Source organism: Scylla paramamosain, chromosome 34, assembly GCF_035594125.1.
Source record: "Scylla paramamosain isolate STU-SP2022 chromosome 34, ASM3559412v1, whole genome shotgun sequence".
NCBI lineage: Eukaryota > Metazoa > Arthropoda > Malacostraca > Decapoda > Portunidae > Scylla > Scylla paramamosain.
Window position 1 is genome coordinate 4634918 of NC_087184.1, and position 17281 is coordinate 4652198.

General features: G+C 38.6%; 1 protein-coding gene across 10 annotated transcripts in view; it reads right to left on the reverse strand.

Annotated features, from left to right (window-relative positions):
- The window catches only part of LOC135090064 (uncharacterized), a 97381-nt gene extending 83165 nt beyond the window's left edge, over positions 1–14216 (reverse strand). For 3 of the 10 annotated variants that reach the window (XM_063986338.1, XM_063986332.1, XM_063986333.1), the window contains exons 1-4: positions 13224–13341; positions 5837–6121; positions 4956–5005; positions 4791–4832 (exon numbers count right to left, since the gene is read on the reverse strand). Coding sequence is in view for 1 of the 10 variants with exons in the window: in XM_063986327.1 (XP_063842397.1) it covers positions 4791–4832; positions 13224–13277 (96 nt within the window). In the remaining 9 variants the exon portion in view is untranslated. Of the gene's footprint in view, positions 1–4790; positions 4833–4955; positions 5006–5836; positions 6122–13158; positions 13342–13805 lie in introns of those variants that run through there. The other 7 variants (XM_063986339.1, XM_063986334.1, XM_063986335.1 and 4 more) reach the window with 5 other exon arrangements.
- Between the last annotated feature and the right edge of the window lie 3065 nt (positions 14217–17281).

A 17281-nucleotide genomic window follows, 5' to 3' on the forward strand; every position in this document is an offset into this window, starting at 1 on the left:
TTTTAACAATATCATTGTTTTCCTTCAATTTTGTTTTTAGATCAGCACATAGTGATTTCATTTGTTTTGTTTTCCTCTTCTTCTTCTTTTTTTTTTTATTTAAACATAGGTACATTATCACCTGAAGGCGCACTGCTGTGTGCAACCTATTTTAGGGGTGGAACACAACACACAAATATAAATATAAAGATATATACATATATATGTATATATACATTCTTTATGGACTTATGTTAATATTGTTAGCAGGGGGGTTGGGAACGAGCCCCTCCAGTGGTGTGCTGCTAACTTCATGTCCTGGGTATCCATCCCCCTGATATGAGGGACGGAGGACGCGAAGACGTTCCACAGTCTGGAGACTCGCCCCCAAAAGGTGTGCTGGTGTTGGCTGCAGTGGGAACGCGGCACTTCCACTGAGTTGCCACTGGATAACACCGTTCTCGTGTCCCGCGAGATGACTCTGGTGGGCAGCCGTAGTCCCGCCAGATGTGGCACACCCTGCACCTGTGCCTTATGGAACACCACAAGGGCCGCCACATCCCTGCGGTGTTCTAGCATGTCGACGGGAGCCTCAGGATGGGCTGGGGCACCTGCTGCTTCCACCAGTCGCAGCGCCCATCGCTGGATGCCGTCGAGCTTGCTGATGTGTGTGGCAGCACAGGACATCCAGGAGAGGGCGGCATACTCTAAATAAGGCCATATCTGGGCCTTGTAGAGCAAGAGCCTCCCTCTCTTGTCGAGCAAGTTGGCCACCCTCCTCAAGGAGGAGACTCGGTGTGAGGCCTTAAGGGCAATGTGTTTGACGCGGCGGTCAAACCGCAGCCCTCGATCCACCTCCACCCCCAGAATCTTGAAGGACTCCTGGAGTTCGAGAGGAAGGCCACCAAAGCATAGCCCTCCCTCCACTGCTGGCTCGGCAGCAGGGGATCGAGAAACTACCATTGCCTGTGTCTTCTCCGCAGCAAAGGTCACCTGCCAGCATGTCCCCCACTCCTGTATCACCCCAAGCTGCTGATTGATCTCTTCAGCAGCACGCACACTTTCATGTCGAGGGTAGGTACAGGAGAGAGTGCAATCGTCAGCATAAGCTGAGACCGCCGGCAGCTGTCAGAGAAGATCGTCCACATAGATGTTCCACAGGACTGGCCCCAGCACCGAGCCCTGTGGCACTGACGCTCTTACCGGGAGAGACTCAGACGCTTGCCCATTGACAACGACCTGGAGGGTCCTTCCTTGGAGGTAGTCGCCAAGGAGCTGAAGGAGGTCACCCTGGATCCCCTTTGCCCTCAGCTTTTCCAGAAGGCCCCCATGCCAGACCCTGTCGAAGGCGCCCGCTATATCCAGGGCCACCACAACAGAGTCGAGGCCGCTGTCAAGGGCGTCCTGCCAGCCCCCGGTGAGGAGCATGAGGAGATCGGAGGTGGACCACCCAGGTCTGAACCCAAACTGTTGGTCCGAGAGGAGGTAATTGTCCTGGAGGTGGCGACACACCACATCTGCCACCACCCTCTCGAACACTTTCCCCACCACAGAGAGCACGGAGATGGGTCGATAATTTTTTGGGTCAGACCTGCAGCTCCTCTTGTGTACGGGAACTTTTTCCACACTAAGGGCCAGGTATTTTCCCATAAGCAAGCAGAGAAGACTGTGGTGAGGGGTACAGCCAGATCGCGGGCACATGGTTTCAAAACGTGCAGGCTGATGTTGTTGGGACTGGTAGCTTTTTGTACATCGAGCCCCTGCAGCAGACGCTCAACAAGCCCCTGCGTCATCTCCACCTTGATTACAGTCTCTCTGCACTGCTGCTCCAGAAAAGGCGGTGACCTTTCAGGGTCGTCCACCTCCATCTTCCCGGCGAAAAGGGTGGCCAGCAGCTGGACTTTGTCCTTGCTGCTGGTGGCCACTGTTCCGTCGGGCCTTGTGAGAGGAGGGACAGTGTCTTGATGGTTGAGGCCCAGTCTGCCCTTAACAAGGGACCACCAAGTCTTGTTGCCCACTCCAGGGCCTCCTAGCTGGCGCCGCAGGTCCTCCTCCCACCTCCCTATGGCCCACCGGCAGGTCGTCACCATCCTCTTGCAGGCCACACGATGTAGGTCTTTGTTGCGCCGAGTAGGACTCTGCTTGTAGCGGAGCCACACAGAATACTTCGCCTCGGCGGCAACGCAGCAGCGATAGCCAAACCAAGGCTGGTCCATTGGTCTGGCGATGAACTCACGGTGGGGTACGTGTTGCTCCTGGAGCGCCAAGAGGCGGGAAGTGAAGGCTCGCGCCTGTACCTCCGCTCCACCCTGCAGGATGGAAGGCCAGTCAGTCCTGCGCAGGTCTCGGCGAAGGGAGCCCCATTCTGCCCTATCCCCATAGCCAGACTGTGCGAGTGGTGGCCTCGTCACGAGCCACACCCATGTCCACCTGGGTCAGGACAGCATGGTGGTCAGAGCTGCCCACAAGACCCAGCTGGTGGCAGTTGAGTGTGTCCTCCTCCAGGTCGGATATGACGGGGTCCAGGGTCCCGCCCCGCTCATGAATGGGGAAGGTCACATGGTCCTTCAGGCCCTGCACCGTCAGAAGGTTCTCGTAGGCGTCACGCTCCAGGTGGTGGTTGAGGTCGCCCACAAGCAAGATGTGTTGGCACCGGTGAGTCACAAGGAGGACATCTAGGGCCTCCTTGAGGTACAGGAGCGAGTCATGCCCCTGCCAGGGGGGGCGGTACATGGCGCACAGCAGGAGGGCAGAGTGGTTGGCCAGCACAACACGGAAGAACATCACCTCCAGCTGAGGCGGCATGTCCACGTCGAGCTGTTGTGCCTGCACTCCCTCCCTGAAGCAGACAGCCACTCCGCCTCCAGCTCTATCCTGTCGGTCTCTCCTGGCCCAGTGAGTGTAGCCACCTATTTTGCCGAACGATGGCTCCACTTCTCCATTCAGCCAGGTCTCCATCACCACAACTGCATCTGCACCGTGTCGTAGTACACAGTTGTGGGTTAGGTCTCCGATGTTCGTTCGGAGACCACGTACATTGGCGGAGATAACCTTGAATTGGTGGCGGTGGCGGTCGGGCCTTACCATGTTGGAGGGAGTTGTGGTCCAGCCTGAAGGGGTGTGACAGGGCTCAGTTGGGGGTACTGAAGGCTGGGCGGGATCCATTGCCAGCCCTGGGTGTGGCCCCAGTTAACAGGCTGAGCTGAAAACGGGCATGTTTTCTTGGTCATATTTTTTCTATTTTTTTCACTCTTTCAATGAGGTCACTGATCATCCCCTCCATTAAAACCACTTTCCTTCCTTGCATTTTTCCATGTAGTTCATTGTCTTCCTCAAATCCTGGGAATGGTGACCCCATTGGCAACATTCCACTCTCACCTATGGCATCTGCCTTGCTGGAGCTTTTACTCATTTTATCACACTTATTATTACTTAAATTTTCCCTTATTTTTTTATTTCTGGAGACATGACAACTTTACTTGAGCACAGTTCCTACCTGAGAACACATTCTAGGGTCCGAGTGGTGGCCGTGGTCAAGCAAAATCTTTCTGCTCGAGCTTGGATCACTGCTTGTTTACTCGACAATGAGTCGTGTGACTCGTTGTGTGTGTGTGTGTGTGTGTGTGTGTGTGTGTGTGTGTGTGTGTGTGTGTGTGTGTGTGTGTGTGTGTGTGTGTGTGTGTGTGTGTGTGTGTGGAAGTATCTATCTTAAAATTTACATAAAAAAATCAATCAAATAAAAATAAATAAATAAATAAACAATCAAGATAAGATACATAAGGATGCCTTGCATAGAAAATGTGAGATGTGAAGGGAGATGGCACTCTAAAAAGTTATTACTACACATTTTATTAAAAACAAAGTATTATAGTGCAGTGAGACTTAGAGAGAAAATGGCTCATGTTGAGGTTTTAATGGGAAGCTTTTCTGAAAATACACAATCTGACCAATTATATTGACTTAAAGCATCTGGTCAAATCAAAGTCTTCCACTCTAATGCTATACTGTAATCTCAATGCCTATATGAGTGTCTCTTGTAACAACATAAGAACTTTGTGCATTTTAAATTGTCTCTGAATTCTCAGGCTCCACCCAAGGCCTTTGAATAGTTGTCTGGGTAATAAGTTAGTGAAAACAGAGGGGATGGTGTCTAGAAAGTATAACTATATAAGGGGGTGCTGAAAAGTTCTTGGCTTTGAAGTTTTGTGGAAAGATGACAATATTAAATTTACATGGCGTCCTATTTTTGCAGGACAACACACCTGTGCACAAAGCTCAAGACACTTAAGAAAATTTGTGACCTTGGCTTGAAATTGATGGACCAGCACAATTCACAATTCTTCAGACTTGGCCCTCTCCAACTACCATCCCTTCTCACAGAAACACCTCAAGGGAAGAACTTCACAACCACTCACACCTCAGTTTTCCCAAACTCTGATGTCAGAGTTGCAATCATGGATTGCACATTAACAAAATTTTTGTACATTTTTCTAGTAAAGTTGTCCTACCTATCCTACAAATTTAATAGTCTCACCTTTTTGTGAAGCCTCAAAGCCAGGGAATTTTCATCACCCTTTCACACACTCTCAAGCCACTACTGAACATCACACCATGCTTTGGGTAAGTAGTGTCATTTTTATCTTTCTCTTTATCACACATTCTCTCCCTGTTACTACATGGAATGAATACAACAAATCTTTAAAGATATAGCATGATAAAAGACAATAAAAGAAGAATCCAATGAAGTTGCTCAGTCAGATAGAAAACAAAGAATAATTTCATCAGTTTGATTTTGTGTATCACTTGCTTACCCCTTTCTGCTTCTTCACTTGTCCATGATGTGTTGAGTCACTCTGCAACAAATATTTCTTGCATTAGTATTTTCTAACATTTAATTCTGATGCAAGATATCTCAACTGAGAGTAACAGTAATACAAAACAAAAAAAGTAGCTAGAATGAACAGCTGTTTAGTTACTTAGCATGTTCAGTGTGGCCAGTGTAGCTGACTTCCCACCACTGCTACCACTGCAGAAGGAAAAACATTTGGCACCCCAGTTTGGCACAAACCATCCAAGTTAGATGAAGTACAATTGTTTGTCTTCTGCTGAGTTCATTAGGAACATAAAACTGTATACATGCCTGTGGATCATGTTGCACTACAAACAGAATACATACTTATACTGTGATGCAATCCACTAATTGATGTGTGGCCACATTTAGGTGGCATTTCATTTTGAGCAAAGTAAATGGTGGGCAAACAGTATTACATATAATTATTGAATCCAAGTAATTTGTTATTTTTTTTATTTAACTCTCCTTTAATACCAAATTTCAAGGTAAAAGATGGTTGAAAGGACTTTCTATGGGACTTCAGCATCATCTGCACTGGATGACAATGCTAATGATGGCAAAACGAGTTAAGATGAGACATCTGACTCAACTTACAGGACAGGCTTCTTCATCAGAGGATGAATATTATGATTTCTGATGACCTTTCTGATGATGCAACATATGATTCTACTAAAACAAAAGACTACACAGATGATGCACATGCATCTGTGTGGCAAATGGATGAATGCCATGTTCTAACAGACAGGTTTTCCATTCACAGAAAGGGAGAAGCTTTGTATATGACTGAGTTCTTCAATGTAATCTTTTCCAATGATGTTTAAACACTAATCACTACAGATGGAATAATAAATGAAATAGTGAAAGAAACTATTAAGTATGCTTCTCAGATAATCTTGTCACAAAGGATAACAAGAATCATGGCTCAGAGATTGGGTTCCTAATCTGTTTTTATAGAAGGTTTTAGAATGATTAGTAGTGGTAGAAAATGGTCATAAAACTATTTACTAAGACTTGACCACTGAAAAAGTAGTCACTTCCTGAGGCACCCTGGTCACAGCAGGCACTCTGGAGCCACAGGAAGGATTTCTTGCAGCTTTATCACTCAGTTCAGGGACTGGGAGGTGGGGAACACAAGACTGCAGTAGAGACATGGCTCTGTGCCTCTTGTGCAGTTGCTCTCTCAGTGATAGGGGTTCATCATTGCTGCTGCTGATGTGTGAGGGATGGACATAATCAGTCAGTCACATCATCATCAGACTCAAAAAGGTCTGATCCAAAGTCTTCTTCCACCTGTAATAAGTTCAGAATGTTATTCTGAGCAAAACCACAGCAAACCACACCACCTCTCATATCTAGTCAAACAGTAACCTGGCATTGGCTATTTCTGGACAGGAACATAAAGGTAATTTGTTACAAGCTGTAAGAGCTCAACTGACAGCAGGCCAAGATGACAGTGGACAAAGTTAACAACAGACCAAATTTGGCAAAGAGCATGATTAGCACTGGTCTGTGTTAGCAGTGGTCATCATGGCCGTGTTGTCTCTTGTGCTAAATGTTCTTAGTATATATCCCATTAACTATCTGCACTTTGGTGCTATTTTTCTATCTGCCAGTAAAGGAGGCATCATTTGATTGTTGTACTCCTAAGTCTCTGACTCATGTTTTGTTTTCTGCTTGTGCCATTTGGTCCTTCATAGGAGGTGTTGAAAGTATTGTTACTGCAGAACTTATTGACCTCATATTTTTCTTCATTTAGTTTCACATTATTCACTTGTCTAGTATATTTTCTCAAAGTCTTCTTGTAACTTAGATATGTCATCTCTGTGATGTATGAGGCTGAAGATTTCAGAGTTGGAAAAAAACGGATAAAAAGAAAAAAAAAAGTTCTTTTTATTTATTTATTTTTTTTTTTTTTGGAGGGTTTGTTGTTTTGGGTTTTTATTTTTTTGTTAAATCCTCATATTTATTTGTAAATCAATTTATATAAGCAATTAAAAGTAATCTAGAGTGAAACAAAAGGTTTGAAGTTTTTTTTTGCTTATGTAGGTGGGGCACCGGTCAAGAGCAAAAAAATAAAAAATAAATAAATAAATAAATAAAATGAATAAAATAAACAAATAAGTAAATAAATAAATAAATAAATAAACAACAACAACAACAATAATAATAATAATAATAATAATAATAATAATAATGATAATAATAATAATAATAATAATAATAATAATAATAATAATAATAATAATAATAATAATAATAATAAATAAATAAATAGATAAATAAATAAATAAATAAATAAATAAATAAATAAATATATAAATAAATGCCCACTGAGGTATTGGTCTCCAGAGTCAAAAGTAGTACTTGGAAATTACAGGATAAGTGTCTTGAAACCTCCATTTTGAAAGAGTTCAAATCATAAGTAGAAATACAGAAGCAGGCAGGGAATTCCAGAGTTTATCAGAAGAAAGGGATGAATGATTGGGAATACAGATTAAAAATCAAATATACTTCATTGAAAATTATTTAAGTGTTATGTTGAATGGAAAAAACTACAAATAAATAAAATAAAATAAATAAATAAATAAATAATAAATATACTGTATTGAAAATTATGTAAGTGTTATATTGAGAGTAAAATATCTAATGATTTAAATAAAAATTAAATATACTGTATTAAAAGTGATCTACTATTTTTTTAATAAGTGTTATATTGAGTTAAAAATCATGATTTAAATAAAAAAATAAATAAACTGTATTAAAAATAATTATTTAAGTGTTATATTGAGAGTAAAATATCTAATGACACCTCAGTGGGCCATTTTTTTTGTAGCAAATTTTGTTGCTCTTGGCTAATGGAGAGAGAGAGAGAGAGAGAGAGAGAGAGAGAGAGAGAGAGAGAGAGAGAGAGAGAGAGAGAGAGAGAGAGAGAGAGAGAGATATATATATATATATATATATATATATATATATATATATATATATATATATATATATATATATATATATATATATATATATATATATATTATACACACACACACACACACACACACACACACACACACACACACACACACACACACACACACACACACACACACACACACACACACACAAGAAAGAAGATGTAAAGCAGTTGTAAAGGAAAAGTATCAAGTCTACTTGTACTACCTGTACTGGTCCTGCAGCAAGTCAGACATCAGTGAATCACTGCCATCTCTTACAAGAAATATATTCAAATGCATAAAATAAAAAAAAAGAAAGTACAGTCTTTTCGTTGATAATAACAATCAATGTAATTATTTTAATAAGCTTCATTCTCTTTTAATGCAAAGTAAGTTAATTACTTTAACATAACAGATATGATTAAACTCTTAGTCCTACTTATAATTTTTATGTGAAAAACTCGTTTGGTAATTTATATTAAACTATTTAATTTAACACTGTCCAGGTTTAATACAAAGAAATTGTCTCTTAAGACTATAACAAATAATCAATGCAAACAAACAAGGATTAATGCAAAAAAAATAAATAAATAAAATAAATAAATAAATAAATAAATAAATAAAAAATCTAATTAAATATTTTCTATTTAAATCAAATAAATCAATTTTTAAATAAAAAAAATCATGGTCTTTTCCAACCCTGCTAATTATGAACTGAATGCAGTAGTCACTAAATAACAAAAAAAAAAAAAAAAAAAAAAATCAGATATAAATGATATAACAGGTTCTGTTACCAAAAGAAACTCTGACCTATTCTTAGTCTCTTCAGCTATATAATTTAATCAATCTGTTGCAAATGGAACTTTTCCTGCCATGTTGAAGACAGCAAAAATTCACAAATCTGGCACCAATGATGACCCCAAAAAACTTTTGATGAATATCACAACTTATAGTACATATTCTCTACAATATTTGAAACTTTAATTAAGTTAAAGTTTGTTACCTTGTGTATATAAATATTCATGATCTTTCTCAGTATGGTTTCAGATGCAACTACACCTTTATGGCACTGGATAAATTTTCTGCCACTGATAACAAACCCTCTGTTTTATCAATCTTTATTAATCTTGCTGAAGCATTTGATCAAGTCTGGAAAGACCTGGGTTTAAAAAATACACCCAACCCATTGGGTGTTTTTGGGTTTTAGCTTATTTTTTCATATTTATATATAAATTAGCTTAAATAAGCAATTAAAGGGTAATCTAGAGTGAAACAAAAGGTTTGAAGTTTTTTTCATATAGGAGAGACACTGGCCAAGAGCAGAAAAAAAAAAAATCACTGAGGTGCCAGTCCCTGGCAGAGTCAAAAGCAGTCATCAAAATTAAAGGATAAGTATGTTGAAACCTCTCTCTTGATAGAGTTCAGGTCACAGAAAGGAAGAAATCCAGAAGCAGACAGGGAGTTCCAGAGTTTACAAGAGAAAGCAATGAAGGATTGGTTAACCCTTACATTAGAGAAGTGAACAGAGTAGGGCTGAGAGAAAGAAGAAAGTCTAGTGCAGCAAGGCCACAGGAGGAGGGGAGGCATGCAGTTAGCAATATCAGAAGAGCAGTTAGCATGAAAATAGCAGTAGAAGATAGCAAGAGATGCAACACTGTGGGAATGAGAGAGATGTGCAAGACAGTCAGTTAGAGGAAAGGAGTTTATAAGATGAAAAAATTTTGATTCCACCCTGTGTAAAAGAATGGTATGAGTGGAACCCCCCCCAGCCTACATGTGAAGCATGTAGGCTACTGTAAATTTTGGGGGGGGTGAGAAAAACTGGCAGAGATTACTCAGAAGTTGTTTCAGCTAGTGACAAGATGTTCAGTTTCCAGTTTAGATTATAAGTAAAGGGCAAACCAAGGATGCTCAGTGTAGAACAGTTGAATGTCATTGAAAAAGAAGGGATAATTATCTGGAAGGTTGTGCTGAGTTGATATATGGAAGAACTGAGTTTTTGAAGCATTGAACAATACTAAGTTTGCTCTGTCCCAATCAGAAATTCTAGAGAGATCTGAAGTCAGGCATTCTGTGGCTTCCCTGCAAGAATTATTTACTTCCTGAAGGGCTGGACATCTACAAAAGACATGGAAAAGTGCAGGCCGGTATCATCTGTGTAGGAGTGGATAGGACAAGAAGTTTGGTTTAGAAGATCATTGATGAATAATAGGAAGAGACTGGGGTGAAAAGACAGAACCCTGAGAAACACCACAGTTAATAGATTTAGAAGAACAGTGACTGTCTACCACAGCAGCAACAGAACGGTCTGAAAAGGAACTTGAGGTGAAGTTACAGAAAGAAGGATAGAAGCTGTAGGAGGGTAGTTTGGAAATCAAAGCTTTGTGCCAAACTCTATTAAAAGCATTTGATATGCCTAAGGCAACAGCAAAAGTTTCATCAAAATCCCTAAAAGAGGAGAACCAAGACTCAATAAGGAAAGCCAGATTACCAATAGAGTGGCCTCAATGGAACTCATACTGGCAATCAAATAGAAGGTTGTGAAGTGATAGATGTTTAACAATCTTCCTGTTGAGGACATATTCAAAACTTTAGAGAGGTAGGAAATTAAAGCAGTAGGGCAATAGTTTGAAGGATTAGAATGGTCACCCTTTTTAGGAATGGGCTGAATTTAGGCAAACTTCCAGCAAGAAGGAAAGGTAGATGTTGACTGACAGAGTTGCAAGAGTTTGACTAGGTAAGCTGCAAGCAAGGAGGCACAGTTTCGTAGAACAATAGCAGAGACCCCATTAGGTCCATAAGCCTTTCAAGGGATTAGGCCAGCAAGGGCATGGAAAACACCACTGCAAAGGATCTTAATGGGTAGCATGGAGTAGTCAAGAGGGTGGAGGAGTGGGAAACAAGCCCTGAGTCATCCAAGGTAGAGTTTTTAGCAAAGGTTTGAGTGAAGCTCAGCTTTAGAAATAGATGAGATGGCAGTGGTGCTTCAGTTTGAAATAAGGGAAGGAAAGAAGAAGAAGCAAAGTTATTAGGGATGTTTTTGGCTAGGTGCCAGAAGTCATGAGAGGAATTAGATCTTGGAAGATTTTGACACTTTCTATTAATGAAGAACAGTCACTTGTTTAGGTCATACTGATACAGGTTGTTCTGGTTGGACAAAGCTTGTGTTAATGTGTACTGCACAGGAAATGAACAGGTCAGGCTTGACTACTTTTACATTTTTATGCATATGAACATATATAAACCTTATTTATCAATATGATATAGAAATAAATTTTGATTTTTTATTTTTTTTTAATGGCAACCCTGCATTTGATACAGGTAACCATAACATCCTCATTAGTAAAATGCACCACTATAGAATTTGCAGCCCTTTGCTTTCCTGGTTTAAAGATTACTTAACAAATAGGCATTAACATATTTTCTTTAGCAGTGAAAAATCATCTCTTACCTCAGTTATTCTTGGTGTTTCCCAAGGTATCAACCTATACTACTTCTAATAAACATCAATGACACATCTAATACTTTCTCTGAATCTGAAAGCATTTTGTTTGCTGATGATATGACAATATACTGAACAAGATCAAACCTGGGTCAACTTGCACATAATGCCACTGCCTCACTATATCAATATCAAATAAAGGATTTCAAGCCACCAGATGTAATAAAAATCCTTCTGTTATACTCACATGTATTCACTACTAATCTACTACAACCTATATGGAGCACAACATTCCCTAATTATTTAACTCATTCATTGCCAAAAAAATAAATAAATAAATAAATAAAAACTGTAAGAGTTTAACTAAAGAGCAATTATCTAGAACATTGGTTCTTAACCTTATTTGGATGTGACCCCAAAATCCTGTCCAGATTGATCATGGCAACCCATATACTTTTATAAACACTTTTATTTAAAATTAATATTAGATTTAAGAGGCAAGAGTAGATGTAGGCTGTTTCTTGTCTATGTCTCTATGATTTGCTTAGACTTAGAAATTAATGACTTAGGTATTCTATACACAGGATTATTACTTTGATATTTTGAATAGGTATGTTGGGGAACAAATTGTGCACATATCCTTGATGACCCGTTGAAATGACTTAGTGACCCAACCCTGAGGTTGAGAACCACTGATCTAGAGCATACAAATCCACTCTTCAAACAGACTAAACTTATAAAACTAAATTATATAACTAAACTTGTAGTAGCTACACTCATGTACATAAATAAAAATTAAATGCATAACTACCTCATGATTATAGTACCTGTCATCTCAATAATTTAAGTCTACCTCCTCACCACCCTTCAAAGTTTCAATACAACTATTTGCTTAGGGTCTATCACATAGAATTCTACCCCTCCCCAAATTCAGACGCACCCTCCCTCAGCAGGTAAAAAAAAAAAAAAAAAAAAAAAAAATCACATCCTGATCACTTGGTAATTAACTTTCTGCCTTACTGTGATTTCCAAGATTTAAAGTATTATTATTGTTGTTATTATTATTATTATTAATTGTTATTATTAATGTTACAATTTTTATTATCATTATTATTATTATTATTATTATTATTATTATTATTATTATTATTATTTATTATTATTGTTACAATTATCATTATCATTATTACTATTATTATTATTATTATTATTATTATTATTATTATTATTATTATTATTATAGCTACCACCCAATTAAACTCTCCGTGATATTTACAAATCACTTTTGCCTGAAAAGTTTACATAGATTTATATAATGCTAGCTCTAAGTTTCCACTTGTGCTAACAATTATACGAGTATGCACATCTAATTTCATAAGTGGATAACTATTAGCTGTGAATAAATGTTCCAGATGTTGTAACTCTTCCCAGGGATTCCAGTATAATATTATGTGTCACTCCGTTAAGCAGGATTTCTTGATTCTGAAACCTTGTTGGAAGTCATTTAGTGGGGCTAACTTGGTAGTGGACTGAGGGGTAAAATTAAAATAATCTTATTGGTAAATGCAAATTAAGGAACTACATTATAGCCATGAAATTTAATACACCGATGTTTACTAAAATAAATGCAGAAATGTACAAATCCTGGCATTATCACCTTCACAGCACCATTCTTCAACAATACAGCATACCTGCTTCGGCCAGCACTGCCACTCTCAGTGCTGCCTTATGCACGAGATGAAGCATACAACAAACACACTACCGCTACCGGAAGGAAATACGTCATGTGTGTTTTCTAGTCTATCACTGTTTGTGCCTTCCCTGCTAGTAAGTGGCGATGACATATTGCAAACGACACAGAGAAGGGCACTAAGCAAGCACTAGCGTCAATCAGCCACGCAGTAATGGCCGGTGACTCTGTGAGACACATATCAAACCTGTATTATCCACGAACTTTGTCACATGCTCCATGCACACTAATGCCACCACCACCACTCCTTACATTTGAAGCTTCGCTTTGCTGTCTGGGTCGCCTCCTGGCAGGTATCTCGCTCATTTTGTGGTGGCCACGTGCTATAGCCCAAACCCATGCACGCCAGACCAGTGTTACCAAATTTTCAGACGAAAATGTACTAGACGTGCTGTGAAAATATGCTAACTCTACCCAAAATGTGCTAAATATAATATTAAATTATGCTAAAATTATGCTGACTCATTATTAGCCAAACATAATAAACCGAAAGATATATTAAAACAACAATGCATGCTACTTAACATATAGAAACAGGCCTAATTGATATAACCCAGATAGCCTACTGAATAAAACTCAAATGTTAAATAAATGAAGAGCAGCTTCGCAAAACAGATTATGCCAAGAAGAAAAAAAAAAAAAAAGACATTTTCAGTAAGACTATGCAAAATTACCCATTAAAGTCGGGTTTCAAGAAAACTTTTCTCCAAATAAAACTTAAGGTCTTCAGTTGGCCAAGTTCATTATTACTTACTGATCATTACGCCACCGAGGGAATATATTCTTACCCATCAACTTGATCAGATCTTCTGAAGGCTCAAATTTTATACTCACTTTGATTCCCTCTCCACTTACGATTTCATTTGCCAGACTGTTGTTTTTGAGTCTGTTTCTTTTCTCTGACTTTTTAAAAGTAACCATTGAAGATATTCTCTCACAGTCTGCATTAGATACTGGTATGGTTAATAATGATTTAACAAGTTAGGAGTAGTGGGTATTTCCCCGTGTGACAGATTTTAGACCAAAAGATTTGTCAATGTCAGTGGCAGCATTCTGTGAGAGAATATTCTTTGCATCATCACCTAGGATTGGTAACCTTCATTCATTATCCAACTTTTGTTCATCTTCATCTCTAAGAATTCCAGGAATCTTGGCACTGATATTTGCAACAGACATATTATTTCCACGCATTATTTCTTCAGGATCAAGCACAGAACAGATATCAGAAAGAACTGCAGAGGTAAGCGCTGCTGAAGCTGAATGGCCAGTTGTACCAGAAACTGAAGCAACCGCTCAAACATCTGATTGGTACTCCTCAAGTACCTCTTACTGGTTGTTGTCTCCTAGAGTCGTGCAAACTTAATGGCTCCATAGATTTTGTTAGCTGGTAAATGGTAGGCCTGGTTCTTTGGATCTAGTTTTACCACTTCAATGATTGGTCCCTTGAGAGTACAGGGTTTGAAGAAACAACTGAGGATCTGAACATAGAGCTGAGGTGAGTCCTTAACTACACGATGTACCATAGAGCGACAACTTTGGAAGATGGTATTATATTTATCAATCAGTTATAAAACATAATCCAAGAACTGAAAGTAAAGATGGGTTTGAAAACTGACTGTAGAGGAATTCCGAAGAAAGCAATCGGTCTTCTGTGTGGGCTAGCTGAAAGTACATATGCAAAACATTCCACTGTTCAAGAATCCTAGAAATACATGCAGTTAGTGAGAGCCAACGAATGTCATTTAACTTCAGAATTCTGTGTTGCTGAGCTTACAAAAATTCCTGAAATTCTTTAAAATCCCGAAGCCTCTTGCTGGAGTGACTGAAATAGGAGTTACATTCTCGCAATAATTGTTCAAGTGGCTTTGGCAAAAGTTTACTTGAATGACTAACTGCTAAAGATAGTGAATAACATACACATTTGATTGTTATGATGCTGGAGTTCTTTTCCTTTAATCTACTAACACTGCTGTTATTGCCTCCGAACATGACATTCGTCGTGTTCACAAAGTAATTTAGACAAGTCTTCAGCAGATTCGCCCTTCAGTGCAGGTAAACCAAGAAACCGGGTTACTACCTTCCCCTCAACTGAGTCATAATACTTAACAACTATTGCCATCATAATTCTGTCCAAATGTCTGTTAACTCATCAACTATTAATGAGAAGTAGCAGGACTCTCTGATCTTTTCTAATACTTCCCCTTTAAATTTTGATGCAAGGCCATTTTCAACAACTTCATTATTTGAAATATTGAAACCGATTTTGAAAGCGGTTATTATGATAAAATTTATTCCAGACATAGCAAAATTATGCTAGAATTATGCTGAAAAATTATGCTGGAAATAATGCTAGATACTTAATTTGAGTCTAAATTATACTAAAAGCATAAAATTATGCTAAATTTGGTGACAGTGCACCAAACTCTAATGATCTTGGTCTTGATTCTACAGGTTTAGATTCTTGGTTTACTATAATAATCTTCGGGGCAGCAGAACTGAAGGCGCGCAATTCAGTATGTGAAGAAAATCTTGGTTTATAAATTGTAATTCCTGTTGTAGCTCTATGAGTATTAATAACTTCACCTAGTTGCATTGCATGTAATAATTCTCTCAAATATGGTGGGTGGCCTGTAATCAAGACTTGATGTGTCAAGACACAACTCAAATTCCTCCTGTAAAAGCAACTCCTTGCTTTTACAGGCAGCCAGTGGAGCTCCATCAAAACAGGAGTAATTGTCTCTCTTAGTGGGTTTTCTTTAATTAATCTTGCAACTCTGTTTAATATTTTCTGTAATTTCCTCAATTGGAGCTTTGACAGATAATGATAGAATTGCAATAATCCACCCTTGATACAGTATTGTTAATCACCAATTTCTTGACTGAATCTTCATACAGGTACCTCTTGATAAATGCAATGTTTCTAAGATGACGTCTACCAATCCTAACAACATAATTTATCTGGAATTTCAGAGAGGAATCTAACAACATTTCCAAATCACGAACACTTTTAACAATATGAATTGCATTACCATTTATAGCCATATTAATAGTACCAACATTTCTTAAACTGCCTTTCTTTTCCACAAGCATGGATTCTGTTTTCTTTTCATTTAATTTCAGTTGCTTCATCCAGTCTTTAACTGACTTAATACCATCATTTATCTTTGCACAAGTGTTTTCGATATTAGGGACAGAAAAGTAAAGCTGGGTATCATCAGCAAATAACTTAAATCCTACACAATGTCGTTGTAATTGATTTGATTAGGCAATCGTGCAGATACAGAATAAGACAGGGCCAAGTACACTTCCTTGTGTAACTCCTCTCAATAGAGCTTCATATGAAGAAAAGCAATTTTCAATTTGCACACAATAGCTCCTATTTTGTTAAAAGCTTCCTAGGTATTTCAATGCATCATTATCTACAACTCTAGTGCCCCTCAGATCTTTCTCAAGCAAATCATGGACCACAGTATCAAAAGCTGCACTAAGATCTTTAAGAAATAGTATAGCACATTTATCCTCATCTATCATTTCCAATAAGCCATTCATTACAGAGAGAATGACAGATTCGGTAGAAAATCCTGGTCTGTATGCAGAATAACAATAAGGCAAGACTGGACCTTCTCTAAGTGTTCCATCAACTGTTCAATAACTACATACTCCAGCAACTTAAACAAGGGCTGGGAACTTAGATCTTGATGGTCAAATTTCCCTTTGAAGATCGGTTTCATGACAGCCTGCTTTTCAGATTCGAGAAATTTGCACAAAGAAATACTGGAATTGACTATCCTTAGTACGAAGTTCATGAAACTAGAGAAATCATCAGCATTCACAATTTCTTAAAAATGCATTGGGCCTATGGCACAATATCTTTTCTTAGCCTTCGACTAAAAAGTCAAACAAAATTCTTCTTGATGGTCTTGATACACTGTAATTTGCTGTCTACATCAACATCTACATCAACAACAGAAAGAAGAGGCATACTATTCACAAGTCTAGATACAATATTCATAATTTTGTTTTAGAAAATAATGCAAAAAGCATGCGCCAAAACTGCGTCACATAAAACACCCGGTAGTTTTTTTTGAAAGTAGTATTAGTAAGACTATTAAAAAGTTGATATAATTTATTCATGTCTGATCCTGCCTCTTGAATTTTCGTATAATAATAGTTTCTTTAACTTGTATTTAACCATTTATTATATCAGTTAAGAACATTCTTGTAATCCTCCCAGGCTACGACCCTTCGTTGAACCATTTACGTTCCTTGCGTCGTTTTTTATCTTTTCACTGACAGGATTTCATCATTAA